Here is an 18,207-nt window from a genome sequence, read left to right as displayed (position 1 = left end):
ACACAGGGTTTCTGACTGAGTAGAGCCTGTGACAACTCCCCAAAGTGTTGAGGACACCAAGCCAGCTCAGGGACCTTTGCTGAGGCCAGGCCACCTACCCCATAGGAGCTTTGAGGGCCAGTGACTGGTGTCCCCAGGGGCCCCCACACTCAGCCTTATAGCAGGTATTCAGTGTCAGGTTTATGGGAGGGCATAGACCTCAGCTATCCCCAGATGACCCCAGGCTCTCATTCCTGCACCTCATTTTACTCCTGGCAAGGAGCTGGGGCAAGAGAGGCGTCCAAATGGTGGGGTGGCTCTATCTCAGGGTTTTAACTGCTGCAACAAAACCCTGTGGCCAAAAAGCAAGTTGGAAAGGAGTAAGTTTATTTGGCTTATACCTCCATAGCACTATTCATTATTGGAGGAAGTCGGGACAGGAACTCACAGGGCAGGAACCTGGAGGCAGGAGCTGATGCAGAGGCCGTGGAGGGTGCTGCTTACTGGCTTGCTCCCCATGGCTTGCTCAGTCTGCTTTCTTATAGAACCCAGAACCACCAGCCCAGGGATGGCACTGCCAAAAATGGGCTGGGCTCTCCTCCATTGATCACTAGTTGAGAAAATGCCTCATGGAGACATTTCGTCAATTGAGGCTCCTTCCTCCCTGATGACTCTAGTGTATGTCAAGTTGACACACAAAACCAGCCAGTTCACCCCCCGCCCCCACCAGAGGACTTAGGGTACTCTGGATAGTTCTGTCACATCTATCTTTATCTATCTATCTATCTATCTATCTATCTATCTATCTATCTATCTATCTATCTATCTATCAATCTATCTATCCATCTACCTACCTACCTACCTACCTACCTACCTACCTACCTACCTATCTATTTACTTATCTATTTAGAGACAGGGTCTTACTATGTAGTCCTGCTGTCCTGGAGCTTATTACATAGACCAGGCTATCCTTGAACTCACAGGGATCTGCCTGCCTTGGCTTCCTGGAGTGCTGGGATTACAGGCTATGTTGCCATGCCCACCCTAATTTATGTGTATGTGTGCAGATGCATGTGTTCAGATGCCAGAGACGCGCATGTGGAAGCCGGAGGATAGAGCCAGAGACTGGGAGTTCCCTCCCTCCCTCCACCAAGTTGGCCCTGCGTATTAATGCAGGCCATCAGGCTGTGCGGCAAGCACCTTCTTCACCTGTCGGCATCTTGCTGGCCCTTGTTGATCTGCTCTGATAGAGCCAGGACGCACTGGGGGTTGGGCTACTGCCCTCCAGCCACAGATAGGAAGTAGTGGGTGGCTTCTGGAAGGGCTAAGAAGCCCATGTGGTGGGGTGACTTGGAGGAAGGCTGGACTGTCATCTAAACAGGAGCTGTGTGAGTAGCCAACAGGAAGTGACCACTTGATCCACAGATGTTTCCTGCTGTGTGGGGTTGGGGGGTGTGCTGGAGATTCAGTAGGGGGTAGGGATAGGGCTGAAGCCTAGGACTCTCTTCTCCCATCCTTGGCCCAGTTCTTTGTGAGGCATTTGGAGAGAGAGAGAGAGAGACCTAGTCAGGATACTCGGACCTCCGGAGTGCACACAGGGACCTTCGATGGGCTCCAGGGTGAGCAAGCAGACCCCAGTGGGTCTATGGGGGTCAGAGCTCTGCTGTAGGATTATCTCCCCAAAGGTACAGTTGCTCTCCACCAGGACTCCGGAAGTGGGGGTGGGGTTGACAGGGCAGGAAGTTCCAGGCTGCTGCCCAGAAAGCGTCTGATCCTGGCAGCATGTGCTGGCTTCTGCTGTATCCTCTGATGCTCGGGTTCAGCATCAGCCCGGCGGAATGCCAGACGCCCAGCATCTACGACGATGTAGAGAGTACCAGGGAAGGCCAAGGTGAGTGACTGTGTCTCTTGAAGGGGTGGATCAGAAATGGAGCTACTGCTGAGCAGGCTTACAGTCTTGGATCCCTAAGCCCCCATGCCTTTGGGGCTGGGCTGTATCCTTCCATTCACCAGCCCAGGGTTCCTGAGTGCTGGAGTGGGGAGGCTTAGGCACCCACAATACCTAAGACGCTCAAGGTCATTCTCCCTTCATCTTGTATCCCTAAAGGCAGGGCAGGGCAGGGCAGGGCAGGGCAGGGCAGGGCAGGGCAGGGCAGGGAAGGGATTGACTGATGTCCCCTCTCTCCCACAGAAGCCTCTCTGCGTCCCACAGTAGAACTTAATGAGTCGAAGTCCCCAGACAAGCCTAATCCACGAGGCTTCCCGGGCAAGCCCTGTGCCAACAACAGTGACACGCTGGAGCTCCCAGCCAGCTCTGAAGCACTGCTTCTGGGGTGGGTCCCCACGAGGCTGGTACCTGCCATCTATGGGCTAGTGGTGGTCGTGGGGCTGCCTGCCAATGGGCTAGCGCTGTGGGTGCTGGCCACAAGGGTCCCACGCTTGCCATCCACCATTCTGCTCATGAACCTGGCAGTGGCTGACTTGCTACTGGCCCTGGTGCTCCCACCACGACTGGTTTATCACCTGCGTGGCCAGCGCTGGCCGTTTGGGGAGGCTGCCTGCCGGGTGGCCACAGCTGCCCTCTATGGCCACATGTATGGTTCAGTGTTGCTTCTGGCCGCAGTCAGCCTGGACAGATACCTGGCCCTGGTGCATCCTTTGCGGGCCCGGGCATTGCGTGGTCAACGCCTCACCACCATACTCTGCTTGGTGGCCTGGCTCTCTGCAGCCACTCTAGTCTTGCCACTCACGTTTCATCGGCAGACCTTCCTATTGGCTGGCTCCGATCGCATGCTGTGTCATGATGCGCTGCCATTGGCGGAGCAGACCTCCCATTGGAGACCGGCCTTCATCTGCCTGGCTGTCCTGGGCTGCTTTGTGCCACTGCTGGCCATGGTCCTGTGCTATGGGGCCACCCTTCGTGCACTGGCAGCCAATGGTCAGCGGTACAGCCATGCAGTGAGACTGACAGCCCTGGTCCTGTTCTCAGCAGTGGCCGCTTTCACACCTAGCAATGTGCTTCTGGTGCTGCACTATTCAAACCCAAGCCCTGAGGCCTGGGGCAATCTCTATGGAGCCTATGTTCCCAGCCTGGCACTCAGCACCCTTAACAGCTGCGTAGACCCTTTCATCTACTACTATGTGTCCCACGAGTTCAGGGAGAAGGTACGGGCTATGTTGTGTCGCCAGCTGAAGGCCAGCAGCTCCTCTCAGGCCTCCAGGGAGGCTGGAAGCCGAGGGACTGCCATTTGCTCCTCTACACTTCTGTGACTGTTAGCTGAGTTGGGAAGGGGACGTTCAGACTCGACTGGATCTCCCCTTAAACTGTCCCTCCTGAACCCTCAGGACATGACCTTATTTGGATATGCACTTGGCGCGACCTTCATTAGTGGAGCTGAGGTCCACTGGAAATGCCCTGGTAAAAGGCCTGGGTACCATACACCTGTCACCCCAGCACTAGGGAGGTGGAGAGGAGGATCAGAAGCCCAGCATTGTCTTTGACTATGTAGTGACTTCGAAGCTAGGCTGGGCTATGCGAGAGTCCAGAGGTGGAGAGGTATCACGAGGTCACGAGGATGCTGAGAAAGCAGAATTGAGCCTGTTTCCCACTCAGAGGATCCAGCCCCAGACACCCTGATTTTGTCATTGTGCCTCTTAGAACTTCACACTGTTGTGCTTTGCATGTGTCTGCACAGCGTAGATGTGTCTTCACATGTATATTGTATGTGCCTGTGGGTACTCGAAGAGGCCAAAGGATGATGGGTGTGTACCTCAATTCCCTCTCTACCTTTAAATTTTGTAAGAAGATACTTTGTGTGTGTGTGTGTGTGTGTGTGTGTGTGTGTGTGTGTTCTGCCTGCATGTGTGCCTGGTGCCCACAAACGTTACAAGAGGGTCAGAGTCCCTGGAACTGGAGTTCTAGCTGGTTGTGAGGTATCATTTGGATGCTGGAGATGGAACCCCAGCCCTCAACAAGAACAGCGCATGCTCTTCACTGCTGAGTTATCTCATTAGGCCTCTACCTTAAGTTTTGAGATTAGGTTTCTCAGCAGATCTGAAACTCATTTCCTGTGGCTAGGCTGGTCTGCCAGCAAGGTCCCTGCATCTTCTGTCTCTGTATGCCACATCTGTCTTTTACACCGGTTCTGGTCCTCAGGCATGCACAGCAGGCACTACCCACTGAGCAATCTTGCCTTCTCTCTATGCTTACTTTTTAAAGGGTCACGGGTCCTTCCCAGAACTCTGCTCTTTGTTCTTAGATGCTGCAAGGGGTAAATGAGGACTCCTAGGCCTACCTGGCTTCTCAGCTCTGCTCTTGGGGTCCCTGTACTTAACAAGACTCTTGGGGCACCCTACCCCAAAGGCGAGCTGCAGGAGGACTACTGGTGCCTCAGGGCGGTCCACTGTGCCCCTAGGTCACCTGTAGCCAGGCCCTGCATGAGAAAAGAACTAGCCCTATTCTGTTGTCTGCAGAAGTCTGAAGACTGCAGTGGGTGTGAGGATCAGCTTGTGACCCAGTGGTTTCCAGAGCAGCGGGCACAGCACCTCTTCCTGGCTAGCAGAGCTGGGTTCCAGCTGCGAGGATGACAGACATTCCAGGCTGCAGCAGTCTTGGGCCTTGGCCTTTCAAGTGTGTGGCGTCTGTGAAGAGTGCCCACAGATCTGCTAGGGACTTTGGGGACCACTGTGTCCCAACCACAAATGGAAACTGGAAAGACCTGCACAGATCTGACCAGAGACTGAGCAACACCCCGACACCAGGGAGGCCACCCTGCTCTACTCTACGAGCTGCCCCAACCCTGCACAGGCCTCACACCTCCCCATATCCCTCCCCCGACTCCCCCTTGGCTTGCTTCCCACCTACTGTCTTCTGACTTTGCCTCTTCTGCCCTTTGCCCCTGGTCTGATCTCAAGGGCAAACGCTCTCTGGAATCAGAAGGGATATGTCCTGCTTGTGGAAGGCTGGGCAGCAACAATGGCTTCTATAAATGAAGGAATAACTGTGCTCCAACTCCCTGCCCATGGGCCCTGAGCCCAGACCTGGAATGGGGGGTGGTGCATGCATGACTTGGGCCTTCAGGGACCCAGGGTAACAGCTGATAGAGTGGACAGTGAGGAGACAGGTACACAGCCTGGAGTTGGTATGTAAGTCTAGGACAGAATGCTGGGGGTGCTCATGTGCACACACACACACAGACACACACAGACACAGACACACACACAGAGACACACACAGACACAGACACAGACACAGACACACACACACACACACACACACACACACACACACACACACACACACACACACTGGGCTGCTCTGTTTATTGGAAAGCACTTTGTTCATACCAGAAACCCCCAGTCTGCCAGCCCAAGCCAGAAGAGTTTTTGTGGGAGGGCAGAGGGCCTTGATGGTGGGTCATGGTGAACTGGGCACTTTGGGGGACTATCCTGGTTTAGTTACTATTGCTGTGATAAGCCCAAAGACCAGAAGTAACATAGGGAGCTTTGATGAACCAGGAAGTCTGGAAAGAGTCAGAGGTCACCCTCACCAGCAGTCAGGGCTATGTCAGTCCAGATGCCTGCAGAGACCACAGTCCCTCCCAGGATGGGACAAATTAAAGCAGGCCTGACCCTTGATTGCCTCAGGCAACCTGTCCTGCCACCAGTGAATACCAGGTCCCCACCCTGTAGTTCATTCAACGTGGGTGCTGGGAATCAAGCCCTGGTCCCCTGTTAGAGCATCAAGCCCTCTTAACTGTGAAGACATCTCTGCAGCCTTTTAATGAGACAGTTTCACTGTGTAACCCAGGATGGCCTTGAACCCCCTGTGCCAGGTTGAACAGCTGACCCACACTGTCTAGGTCTGGATGGCACCTCCAGGACAAGCCTCTATCTACTGTCACCCCTCAGCTGCGGTTCTGAGGATGGTACTTCAAGACCCTGTGCAGAGATTGTGTGGCTAGGCCGGATGTGGCAGGTCTCTGAGCCAGTCCTGGAGAGCCCAGGCCCAGAAGTGAGCAACCTCCCCTGTAGTAACAGCTTGGTCACTTGTGTTGCAGAGCGACCTGACAACCTTTACAGCTACCAGCCCCAGAAGGCTCCCTTCCCTCCTTCTAAAACCCTCCTGCTGCCTTCCAAATGCTGGGATTGAAGGCCTGTGCCATCAAGCCTTGCCCAGTCTGTGTCCTGGATGTTTGAGGAAATTATAACAAGAGAGACTGCCTGCATGTTTGATTCAAATAGAATTTGTTTCCTCAGTCCTTTGGATTAAACATAAGCCTTGTACATGCTAGGCAAGCCTACCTGAGCCCCGCCCTCATTCCTTTTGACATTTATTTACCCATGTATTTATGTACTCTGTGTGTGTGTGTGTGTGTGTGTGTGTGTGTGTGTGTGACAGACCAAGTGTGTAGAGCTGAGGAAAACTTGCAGGAGTCTGTCCTCTCCTCCCACCATGTGTTGTTTCAGGAACAAAACTCAGGTCATCAGGTACGGGAGCCAGCACGTTGACCTGCTGAGCCACCACGGACATCAGAATGTGTTCCCACTTTTTCTGCCTACATCTTGACACCTTACTCTGCTTGGGAATCCAATGGCCTCTGCACACACTGAGGGAGAGAGGAGAGAGATAAGTATGGTGTGGTGCATGTATGGTAGTTGTACCAGGATGGTTTTACAGAGACAGATTAGACACAGGTGAAGACAGAACAAGCCAGAGGATGAGAAGGAGCCAGAAGCTTAGGACATACTGCCAAGGTTAGTATGAGACCAAGCAGAGCAAATCATCAGAAGCAGAAAGAAAGGGATTCAGTCAGTCACCCTGGAAGATTACAGTGTAGGGAGGCTTGCAGCTGTCTTATAGAACAGAGAAAACAAGGCTGTGGGTTCAATTCAAGGGGTATGGCTCACAGGCTCTTGTCTCAATCCTTCATCTGAGGAAATAAAAGCAACATTGACATTTACATGCATCAAGGACAGGGTGGGGACTTTGGATTCACTGGTGGCAGGGCAGGCAGCCCTGAGGCAAACAAGGGTCAGGACTGCTGGAATTTGTCCTGTCCTGGGTGGGACTGTGGTCCCTGCGGGCATCTGGACTGAAGTATCCCTGGCTGCTGGTGAGGGTGCCCTGTGCCTCTTCCCAGACTTCCTGGTACACAAAGCTGCCTCTTTACTGGCCCGGGAGGAAAGTTCTACCACCTGGCTGACAAGTCTTGTGGACAGAGAAAGAGAAGAGACAATTTTGCCTGTAGCCAAGAACTCTAATGGGGACCTTAGAAAAAAAATAAAAAAAAAAAACAACAAAAACTGCGTGTCTGTGTGGTGCAGAAACCACACAGCTTCCTGTGGATGTCAAAGGACAACAATAAACAAAGGAACAGAACAGAAGACTGTTCTCTCCTTCCATCTCAGTCCTGGGGACTGAACTCAATTTCAGGATTTATTCTGAACCCTAAGTGCCAGGGGCCAGCTCTGGCATTAGTCTTCTTTCTCATTGTTTCTTCTTGAGGCAGCAGAGGGGGAAGAGCATTGGAGGAGGGTAAGACTTTGTCTTACGAGATATTTAGGGTTGCTGTATAATAATAAGTTTACTTATCTAAGTCTAAGTTACTATGTTACTGTAGCTGATTTACTTATCTATGTCTAAGTTACTATGCTCTGCTACTGTAACTGACCTGCCTTCTGTGTTCCTCTGAGGCCAGAAACTGTAGTCTCTGGCATTTAGCACCTCATCCTGAAACAGCAGGAGATAAAGTAAAGGATTAATTGCTAGAGTCTTTTCCCTTTTGTCCCTATGCCTCCTGCTTGTCAGGCTAGGGGGAAGTTTGGAGCAATAAACTTCTATTGAACCAAGAGAGTGAATAGTGCTTGCAGAAGGAAAACTTGTATATAGGCAAATATGAATACATTTATATAAGTTCATATACAGATTCACAAATGCGCATGTATACATTTCTACTCGATCAGTTGGGCTCAGATTACATGCATTCTCACAATTACATTCTTACACACACATATGGAGCAAAGACCAAGCACCAGTGCAGAAAGAACTCACTCATTCTGGATGAAAGATTAGCTCCAATCTTTATTACATAGAGAAAGAAATAGCTTCTACCCTTTTATTGCTAATTGAATTAAGCCCAAGTTTGTTAGAAAAAAAGGCTTGTTCTTTTTAATAAGACTAAGTCTGCCTTGTTATTAAGAAAGTACCTGTTCTGTCCTGTGGTAAGGAGAAGCCTGCCTGCTCCTTCTGCTTTCTGCAGCTTCTTTGTTTTTCCTCTTTCCCTCTGCATTCTGCACATCGCTCTCTTATATTACCAATAGTCTCTAAGTTATTCCTCTCTGCATTTCTTCTCAGCCCAGATCTTTTTAGCTCAGTTCTCCTTAGCTCAATTCAGCTCAGTTCTTAGCACACTTCTTAGCTCAGTTCTCCTTCGCCCAGTCCTCTCCAGCTCAGTCCTGACTCTTCTCTTTATCCTCATCACTTATACATCTTTCAGAACACATGATCACATGGTAAAAAGTTCATCAGAAGTTTACACAAAAATTCAAATAATTAATCAAACAAGAAGTTTACACCAGAGACTTTGCATGCATATCTATCAGGAGTAATTATCTGGCTAAACATCCATCACCTGTCTTAGCTCCACAGGTTCACTTCATAACGAAGTTATTAGTGAAGTTTTGCATAGATAAACCCAGTCAATATTTTATCCTCTGTCCTAGCACCTATAATAAATCATTAGTTCCCTCTTTATGACCTTTGGTTAATTATTTTTCAACCTCTTGGAATGTGCTCTGAGTAGGAGAAAGTCTGGTTAGCATCTAAGAGCAATTAACTGGTGACACTTGGGAGACTGGCAGAGTTCTCATTGCAGTTTTGACTATCAGAAAAATGACTTTATAGCCGCCCCAGTATAAAAGAGCTTAATAATCACTGATATAATTTTAGGAATTCTTATAGGATCATCATTAAGACTTAAGAAATCATCTATTTGTCTACATAGCATCACTACCAGACAGTACATCTTCGTAGATATGCAGAGATCTGCTCCAAAGGGGTGTGCTATTACTTAATGATTGCTATATATGTTTAATAATAACAATAGGAAAAACATTTAATAGCAGGAATCTTTCCTAAAATGAATGCTTAATAAGGGCGAACCAGTTGCAGATTATATAATAATCCAAGGCTGGCCATCTCAGGATGATCACCTGCTAGTTATTAGCTTGTCCTTGTTATGGCTTCTGACACCTAAGTGTCTTCGGAAGTGAGCAAGAGTTGTAAGGCAGGGTAGAATGTTTAAATTGGCTGCAAACTTGGTGGGCATGTGTGTGTCCATGTTGCTGGGACAGATCCAGGTTATTGTACATGCTGAGTAAGAATTCTTGACTCTGAGTTTTCTCCATTTCCATCCCTCTCTCTTTTTACTTCTTGAGAAAGCATCCAAGTTCTCCAGGCTGAGCTTGAACTGATGATCCTTCTGCCTCAGCCCTTCATGTAGCTGAGATGGCAGGCCTTTGCTGTCAGGCCTAGCAAGCAAGAATTCTGTATAAAGTCTCTCCATAAAGCAAGGAGCAGCCAACCTTGAATGCATGCCTTCATTCTGCCCCGGACTCCTGGGTATCTGGGACCTCAGTGGCAAGCCTTTCACACCCTCAACAGTGGGCAAACTTTACATGAGGAGACCTTGTTGGAGCGAACCCAAGAGGTGAGCCTCAGCCCATCACTACATGGCCATGCCGTCTGTCTATTGCTTTATCCAATGACCAGGTGTCCACAGAGACTTTAACAGGCTCTAGGTGACTGAGGGCATGAGCCACAATGTGGATTTCGGGTGCATCTGCTCTACCACTCAGGACACAGACGGGTAACCTGTGTGCTTGCTAGACAGTGGGAGCAAGACAAAGACCCTGCCTCCCCTGTCCATGTGAGTGGTGGCTGATCTACCCTGTAGGACAGCGTAGGACAGTGGTGGGTGTGGCATACTTCATAGTCCCTGCAGAGTCCTTTAGGATCCATCTACTTGAATGCATTTAGCATTGTGAGAGCAGACAGAGCAAGATTCTCTTGGGTTGGACAAAATGGCTCAGCGGATGCAGCTGATTGCTGCCAATGCTACTTGCTGAACTCATGTGGATCCCTGGGACCCACATAGAGGAAAGAGGAAAGACTCTGAAAACTGTCCTCTGCCCTCTACACTTATGCCCTGGCATTATGTATGTGCCGAAATACCCAAATACCAAATGTTACCCGCAACAGCTTAAGGAGGTGTTGATGTTCTGACAACCACAAATGTCCCAGGCCCAGGACAGCCCCACACATGCAACCAAGCACAGGCCAAGGGGGTGAAAATCCCCATTCCTGGCAGGTGTGCAGTACACACAGCCTGCCCTTCTGTCCTCACCTTGGCAGGCAGTGCAGAGGCCTGTGATGAGTGCAGCAAGACAGCTAGGGGGGGTTTAGTTTATGGAGGATGTCTGAGGTTCCAGGTAAACTCTGTGCCCTTTTTTTGGACCCAAGCTCTCACTTTGTAGCTCAGGATAACCTGGATCTCACAGGCTCCAAGTGTTGAAAGGATAGCTGCAGGCCATTGTAGCTTTTATGGTTTGTTGCGTAGCCCAGGCTGGACTCTAACTACCGAGCTCTAGTGATCCCCTCCTGCCTTAGTCCCCAAGAGCTGCGGTGTCAGTCATACAACTGTGCCCAGTCCCACTCTGCTGCTTTAGAAGAAACTTGAGCGTCCACAGCTTTAGTTATGCTTTGGGGTCCTGAAAGCAACCACTGGACATGAGGGAAGAGAGCAGGAAGCAAACCCTGTACAGCTCAGCCATCCCCGTGAAGTGGGCTGCTCCAGAGACTCACCGAAGTGCATCAGCACTGGTCTACCGTGACTTCCTCACCAACACCCCACCCCACTGGTAGGGCCCAGGATCAGTTCAGGAGCCCCTTTCCCCAGTACCATCCAGCTGTCCTCACAGCAGCCTGCGGACAGAATCTCTTACTCAGTTACCCACTTTCCTACCCGCACTGGTGAGGACATGGGTTCTGGAACCATGCCAGAGCTGAGGCACCTAGGATGTCACATGTGGGTCTTGGGGCTCCTTCCTGCCGTGGAGATGCCTACCTAGGAGCTCCTGCCCACTTCCTTCCATGTGGACAGCCTGCATGGACAGCTCGTGCCTCGTGGTGTCCAGGGCTCTGCCCAGTGTCTTGTATTCCTCTTTGAAGCGCTCTAACACAGGCGGAAGAGGGCTCAGCACCTCAGTCTGCAGGTGGGAGGGGACACGGTAGAACATGCTGTGCTCGCCCACACAGACAGGAATGATCTGTGAGATGGACTAGTCCTGCGTATGCTAAGCCCTGCTCTGGCACTGCATGTCTCCAGCCTCACGGACCAGCCTGTCCAGGCATCTGGATCCACTCTGACCTGCCCTGGGTGGGACAGTCACTGTGTTAAGCACCAGGGTGGGATGGCAGCCGATTGGTAGAAAATGTGGCAGACAGGTGTCCACACACAGTATGTCCTAGCTGGTTTTGTGTGTCCGGTTGACGTCAGAAAGGAAGGAGCCTCAGTTGAGGAAATGCCTCCACAAGATCCAGCTGTAAAGCATTTTTTCAATTACTGATGGGGGAGGGCCCAGCCCATTGTGGGTGGAGCCATCCCTGGGCTGGTGGTCCTGGCTTCTGTAAGAAAGGAGGCCGAGCGAACCATGGGGCACAAGCCAGTAAGCAGGACTCCTTCATGGCCTCTCCATCAGAGCTCCTGCCTCCAGGTTCCTGCCCTGTGTGAGTTCATGACCACCTTCTGTGATGAACAGTGATATGGAAGTGTAAGCCAGACAGACCCTTTCCTCTCAAACGTCCTAATACAGCACCATGCTGACACCAGGAGCCTGAGCAGAGTTGTGAGAGTGCAAATGGTGACACCCTGACTGTCCCTCCCTTGTGTGCCCTGGGTGCTTCAGGAGCATGCTCAGACCCACCTGGGCATCCAGGGCAGCCGCCAGCTCCTGATGTTTCTGTCTGAGAAGCAGCTGACGCCTCAGCTCCAGTGCCTGCCTCTGCAGCCTCTCCTTCTCATGGCACATGGCTGCCAAGTCCTTCTCCGCCTTCTCCTCCAGCAGAGCCAGGTTGTTCTCCACCTGTGGGCACCAGACTGACTCAGGTGGGGTGGGAAGAGGACAGAAGACACACAGGGACACATGAGGCTGAACTATGCTCACCTTCACAGACAGCAGGGTCATCAGCAGCGTCTGCGACTCCATCATGTCCATGGTCTCCTGCAGATCCTGCAGGGGTCCAGCTCTTCAGTTCCCAGAGGACTGGCTGTACCCATGGCAGAACCCCCTCTTCTGTGTACTTTGTAGGTTCAGACAGAACAAGTCTGCTCGGCTAAGATGGAGCCCTGCTCTCATCTTGCCTGGGATAGAATTACGGGTGTCCCTGCTCACTGTGTGGACACACCGACCCGAGCAAGGACTCATGGGTATTATAACCCTGGTCTCCAGCCAGAGGGCCAATTCACTCTGCCCCTGGAGCCCTGTCTGCAGGGAGTGAGACCTGTTTTCTGTCCCCAGGCTCACCCGTCTTTTCTTTCGAAGTGTCCTTTTTTGGTCAGGTCTCAAAAGGGATGTGGACTTATCAGTTCCTGCCACTGACCTTTCTAGCTGGGGAGCCTTCCTGGACATGCTTTTGTCTGAAAGAAAGTCCATGTCATTTTATTTTAAAAAGAGTGTTTTCCACTTGGTTTCTGAAGAGGTAGCCCAGGCTGGCCTAAGACTCAATCCTCCTGCCCCAGCACTGCCTGGGGCCTGTACTGCAGTTGCCACCCCACCTGACAGGAGACCAGTCTTGCAGAACAAGCCGAGCTGGGACCACATGGGGACTGGGACCACACGGGGACTCACAATGCCAGGCTTGGTGCGCATGAAAGGTACATGCTGCTCTCACAGAGCGAGTCAACTTAGCAATAGGGCTATCCAAGGTTGGGGACCATCCTAGCAAGCTTCGCCCGAAAATAAAGAAACCACTTACCGTCAATAACAGAAAGGTCTAGGTCTGGTGGATTCAAGCCATGCCCTTCCAGCATGGTAGACTGCAGGTTGCTTGTCCCCATCACTTTGCTCTCTTCTGTCCAAAAGAATGCCAAGATCAGTTCCACTGGGGAGTGAGGCAGAGGCCCACACCCCTCAGTACTGCTTGAGGCTCCAGGACCGTTTCTTTCAGGTGTGTGCATGCTGGACTCTCATGGATCCTGAGAGCTGTGCAGCTGAGTTGAAACAGTACCTGAGCCATGGCAATGTATGCACACATTTGGATTTGGAGCTGGGCCACTTGCTTGTGATTTTTGGTGGGTGAAGCCACAGCTGTTGGGTGAGACTTTGGTGAACAGGATGCACCTGGCCAGGTCAGCAGTCAGCAGTATCAAAGCTGAGCAGCCAATTTTTATATTTCATTTTCTCATTGCTGGTTGTTGTTCCTGATGCCACAGCACATGGCTGGCCTCAATCTCCTCATGTGGCCAAAGACCCTGAACTGATTTTGTCTCCACTTCCCAATTGACACTGGGCTATAATTTCTGCAGAAACCATAAGGCAGCAGCAGGTAGGAGCTCCTGGTCATTCCCTCCCTGCTCTCTGGATCTACAAGTAGTTCTGTAGACATATGGCTGTGCCCTCATACACTCTGCCCCATGATCCCTTAATAAACACTTGAACCTTTCTTACAGAGAGCCCATGGTGCTCCCCTGACACAATCTATAATCATTGGGAAGCGAGGGACTGTCTGGATCAGACCGGCCTATGAGCCTGATTGTGTGTGGTTGTCTTCATTGCTGTGGGGGATGGGATGCCAGGCAGCCTCTTTCCTGATCCTAGAGTCCCTATACCCAGCCACTTGTCCCCCTCCACAGCCAGGCCCCACCTCTGCTCCAAGGCACTGTGCTGGCCTTCCTTCCCTCGGTGGGGGGCTTCTCTCCTTTGGCTGCTACAGAAACCTGTTATGTGGACAGAAACAGAGAGTGAAGAGGCCAAGCCATCTTCCCGTTGTTCTTTCTCAGAGGTCAGCGGGACACTTAAGTGTTTTGTGTATACATTTTGTTAAGCAGGGGACAGTCACATGAATCAAACACAGGAAACTAACAGCACATCTACTGGACCTCCTTCAAAACCTGGGTATCTCTTCAGGTCTGTGCTTTGTGGACCTGAAGACCAACTTCCTGTAGTGTTCCCAGGATGACTCTACACATTCCTACACTGGCATAAGTCCTCAAAGCTTACAGACAGCAACAGGACCACCACAGGAACGGTTCTATGTCGACAGATACCACAGATCAGCAAGCAGAAGCATGGTAGGGTGGTGCTGTGGTTCTCACCCTTCTCCTTCATCACTGGGGCAGGTAACCCTCTGAGGAAGACAAGGAGGCAGCAGGATGGAACAGGAAATCTAAACCCAGTCCTTGCATTAAACACCCAAGCACATTCAGACTGGAGTAGAGAAGTTTGCCAAGAATGAGGGTCACTCTGGGCATCCATCAGCCGTGGCCCTGGCTGTCTAGGCCAGCATCAGAGCCAGCAGTCTCCAGGCAGGTGCCAGCCAGGCCTTCAAGGGCAGGAAGAGCATCAACCATGAGCTCTAACCATTAACCAAGAGCATTAACATGAGGTCTGCTTCTTGCCTGCCTGACAGTCAAGCATGTGTCTGCCCTGGCAATGCTCACGCTGCAGGGACTCCTGCTGCATATTGAGATTCTCTCTCTCTCTCTCTCTCTCTCTCTCTCTCTCTCTCTCTCTCTCTCTCTCACACACACACACACACACACACACACACACAACTGTCACCCGTTCAAAGGTTGGCAGCAGAAGGCTCTGTGGGACTCTAAGCCTGTCCAGCTTCATCTGTGAGCCACAGTTTCTGTGTGAGAGTTTGTTTGCAGACAAGGTGCACAGTGACTGAGGAAGGTCCTGGTGTTCATTCCTGGCCTGCGTGTGCATGCACACAGACACATGTATACATGCACACACCGAGTACTTCTCATCCCAAACCTGGAATCTGGAAACACTGAATTTCACATCCAGGAGTTCTCCTACTCTACACCTTCACTCAGGAATTGGAGATGAGGCTCTCCAAGAATCCTCAACCAGTGAGAGAATGCCACACTGGCTCAGACCTTTTGAGATCTGTTCTGCCCCAGGAGAAAACAGCAGGTGTTACCATGACAACACAGATACTCAAAACTCCAGCCTGATGCAGGGGCCACCTGCTGGGGTAGGAGAAGGCTGGTATCAGAGCTCTTGAATGGAAACATCACATGTGAACACAGGGGGGCGCTGTGGCCATGCCTTCAAGGCATCTTCAGCAGCAGCTTAAATGAACCAGGGATAACTATCTTTGGGAATATGCCTGTAGGGTGATGTAAAAACCCCTTCACTTAGGCTTGCTCTCCAGATGCTGCCCCAGGAACCCTTGAACCCCCACCACTCTTCTCGGAGTACAGTCCAGGCAGAGGCTGAACATAAAACATTCTGATTACAAACTGAGCTTAACAGATAATCCGGAACCTGAAAGCCATAGGCCCACTGCACTGAAGGGGTGAGGTGTCACTTCAGGGACGATCAGGAAGCTGATTTGAGCTCCTCAGGGCACTCCCTGACCTGAATGTGCTTCCTTCTAGGTGAGCACTGCAGCTTTCAGGGTGCTGGAGGACTGTGTGGACAGCAGGAAGAACTGCTAGCCTTCTTATCCACAGTTCAAAGTACCACACAGAACATTCCAGAAGAGAACACCACCTAAGTGGGACCTGTCACAGCATTCTGGGTAGGATGGCAAAATGTCCCATGGCAATTTTGCCTGTGATCCATACCAAATGCCTGCTGTCAGTGTCTGTCCCTTAGGAGCCACCTGGGCGATCCAGGCGATGGTACTGAAGAAAAGGCTTGGCATAATAGAGGTCTCAAAAGCAAGAGGACCAGTGAGGAGGCCGTAGACCATGGAGACTGACATATGCCGATGCTGCACTAACCAGACTCATCGTCCTCACTGTGTCCAGGCCTGGATGTCGCAGAGGCACCTGGCAAAGGGCCCAAAGGCGTCCTCCAGGATTGGACTGTGGCTGCCCATGTGCCCTCCGCCTCACCCACTCACAGTGGCTGTGGGATCAAAGGACTTCATTACCTTCTTTGTTTTCTTGTCATATTGCAGGTACTGGGACTCGACCACTCTTCCTCCTGCAGGAGACACAGTGTTTGTCATAGAACATGACTACTGCACCAGGAAGACCCAGAGCGGGACCAGGACCCTACAATGAAAAGCAGGACAGGCCCTTCATGCTCGATGACAGAAAAAGCACCCAGCCTTCTGCTCCCTGCAGACTGGATCCTTCAGCCTTCCAGGTATGCACAGGGCAGCTCGCACACATAGTCACCTTGAGAGGATACTTAGTGTTTATAAGACGTTTATAGAAGCCTCTGGTATGTGAGTTCCTGGACTATGAGTAAGCATCAAGGCATCAAGTAGGATGAAATACAGAAACATTCTAGAAAGTGAAAGCCAGGGGCCAGTAGGATGGCTCACTGGGTAGAGAGGGCTTGTCACCAAGTCGGATGATCTCAGTTCCATGTGTGCGACCAAGATGGAAAGAGAATTACTCCCAAGCCTTATCTTCTGACCTCAGTCTTGTGCATCATGGCATCACCACCCCCGTCAAGCAAATAAGCGTAATTCTTAAAAAAGGTGCAGGAGAAATGGCTGATCGGTTGAGTGCTTGCTGCTCCTGCAGAGAACCAGAGTTTAGTCCCCAGCGCCAACATGGAGGCTCACAAACATCTGCAGCGTCAGATCTAGGAATCCAAAGGCCTCTCTAAGGCTCACCGCCATCAGTGACATCAGCTCTGGGGATCCGATGACCTCTCTAGTCCCAGAGCAGCTACATGTGTGTGCATAGGCACCTCTCACTCACCATGGAATAAGCCGAATCTTGGATGGGCCCCTCCCTGGGGAGTCTTGTGTGTTCTGGGCTTCAACTCTAGGAAGGCTTGGCCTTGTTTTGCCCACTTTCTTATTCTTTATGCCAGCAGAGGAAAAAAAAAAAAGATCCATTCCTGGAACCCTAGACGACACTGCCATGATGAGCTCCAGGTCCCAGACTGAACATTGCATGAGGAAGGTGTGCCGGAAGCCAGACAGGCAACAAGTCTTCCTGAGAGAGCTGTCATGAAGCTCTAATTCTCAGAACTGACTCAGCAGTAAAGTCCCTGCCTAGGATCCCCAGCAGAGGCCTGGACCTCTCTCCTACTGTCTCTGTCTGTGTGTATTTTATGTATGTATAGGTATTTTATCTTTGCACCAGGCTTTCATTGGGTTTAAAGCCCTAGGCTCAAGCAGAACCCTAGCCCCACCCCAAGTGCTTGTGGGCAGCTGGGCAGAGGTTTGAAGGTGGGTACCATGCTGCTGTCGGGAAGGCTTCATCCTTGTGTCAGGACGCTCCTGTGGCAATGGCTAGTGGGCAAGGGCTCCCTAGGCGGTCCCCATGGGAGGGATTTTCCAAGAAGCAGGCACACTAACCTGGGAAGAAGGGGCTGCCCAAGGAACATTCTCCTAACGTGACACTGACTTCCTTGCCCTCTGCCCACAGCCTGGCAGGGCTACAAGCGTTTTGAGCAAGAAGCCTTATCAGTTTCCTTCCGGTGTGGGATGAGGCTTGCTGAGCTAGCTCTGTTAGCTTTACCCATGAGCCTTGTCCTTGCCTCCGAGAGAGCAGTTCCTGAAGCAAGGGCCAGAGCTGGTCACAGAGTGCCACAGCCTGTGTCTGTAACATAGCCAGAGAGGCTCGGTCAGGGGTCTTTTGGCAGGAGAGTTGGCAGTGCCCCAGGGACTAGACAGAACCTATCGGCAGGCCTTGCTGGGTTTTCCCATGGGGGACAGTTCCTATTAGGTACTGGGTGGGCAGCAGTATAACCCCTGGCCACCTGTTTCCAGGCAGTGTGATGGCAAACAATCCAGAACTCCTGTCCACACAGTTGACAACCACACTGGGGTCACCTTCCAGAACATGACATGCTCTAGGGGGGGCAGTTTTCACTGAGCCTGGCTGTGGGCATGTTTCTGCAGTGCTTGGCATAGGTAAAGGGTGGATGTGTGAAGGCTCACGTGTACAAATGTGTGGAGTGGCTTGCATGTGGGCGTGCGTGCATGTGTGTGTGTGTGTGTGTGTGTGTGCGCGCGCGCGT

The 18,207-nt window shown here is 51.4% G+C and overlaps 2 protein-coding genes across 4 annotated transcripts; one reads left to right on the top strand and one right to left on the bottom strand.

Moving 5' to 3' along the window:
* Positions 1 to 1,788: 1,788 nt before the first annotated feature.
* F2rl3 (F2R like thrombin or trypsin receptor 3) lies at positions 1,789 to 3,782 on the top strand. Its single transcript, NM_053808.1, is given in 2 exon segments — positions 1,789 to 1,870; positions 2,171 to 3,782. Coding segments are annotated over 2 exon segments (1,161 nt in total). The 3' UTR covers positions 3,250 to 3,782.
* Positions 3,783 to 7,941: 4,159 nt separating this feature from the next.
* On the bottom strand, positions 7,942 to 17,069 carry Haus8l1 (HAUS augmin-like complex, subunit 8 like 1). 3 transcript variants are annotated; one of them, XM_039094994.2, is made up of 7 exons: positions 16,154 to 17,069; positions 13,904 to 13,976; positions 13,016 to 13,111; positions 12,565 to 12,677; positions 12,205 to 12,270; positions 11,965 to 12,123; positions 7,942 to 9,510 (listed from the first exon to the last, which is right to left on the bottom strand). In XM_039094994.2, exons 1-7 carry the CDS (start codon positions 16,229 to 16,231, stop codon positions 9,505 to 9,507), a joined length of 591 nt encoding a protein of 196 aa, XP_038950922.1. In that variant the 5' UTR covers positions 16,232 to 17,069; the 3' UTR covers positions 7,942 to 9,504. The 3 variants fall into 3 exon arrangements, with proteins under 3 accessions (XP_038950922.1, XP_038950919.1, XP_038950921.1); XM_039094991.2 differs by lacking the exon at positions 7,942 to 9,510 and adding an exon at positions 10,333 to 11,247 and having other exon boundaries at positions 16,154 to 16,379; XM_039094993.2 differs by lacking the exon at positions 7,942 to 9,510 and adding an exon at positions 11,254 to 11,581.
* Between the last annotated feature and the right edge of the window lie 1,138 nt (positions 17,070 to 18,207).

This window comes from Rattus norvegicus, chromosome 16, assembly GCF_036323735.1.
Source record: "Rattus norvegicus strain BN/NHsdMcwi chromosome 16, GRCr8, whole genome shotgun sequence".
NCBI lineage: Eukaryota > Metazoa > Chordata > Mammalia > Rodentia > Muridae > Rattus > Rattus norvegicus.
This window is presented reverse-complemented; position numbering and strand designations above follow the sequence as displayed.

Coding starts and splice junctions, on each gene's coding strand:
- Haus8l1 (XM_039094991.2), bottom strand. CDS start 16,231: ATGACAAACACTGTGTCTCCTGCAGGAGGAAGAGTGGTCGAGTCCCAG. Junction 13,112..13,903: donor CACAGTGCCTTGGAGCAGAG/GTGGGGCCTGGC, acceptor TCTTTTGGACAG/AAGAGAGCAAAGTGATGGGG. Junction 11,248..11,964: donor CGGCTGCCCTGGATGCCCAG/GTGGGTCTGAGC, acceptor TCCCACCTGCAG/ACTGAGGTGCTGAGCCCTCT.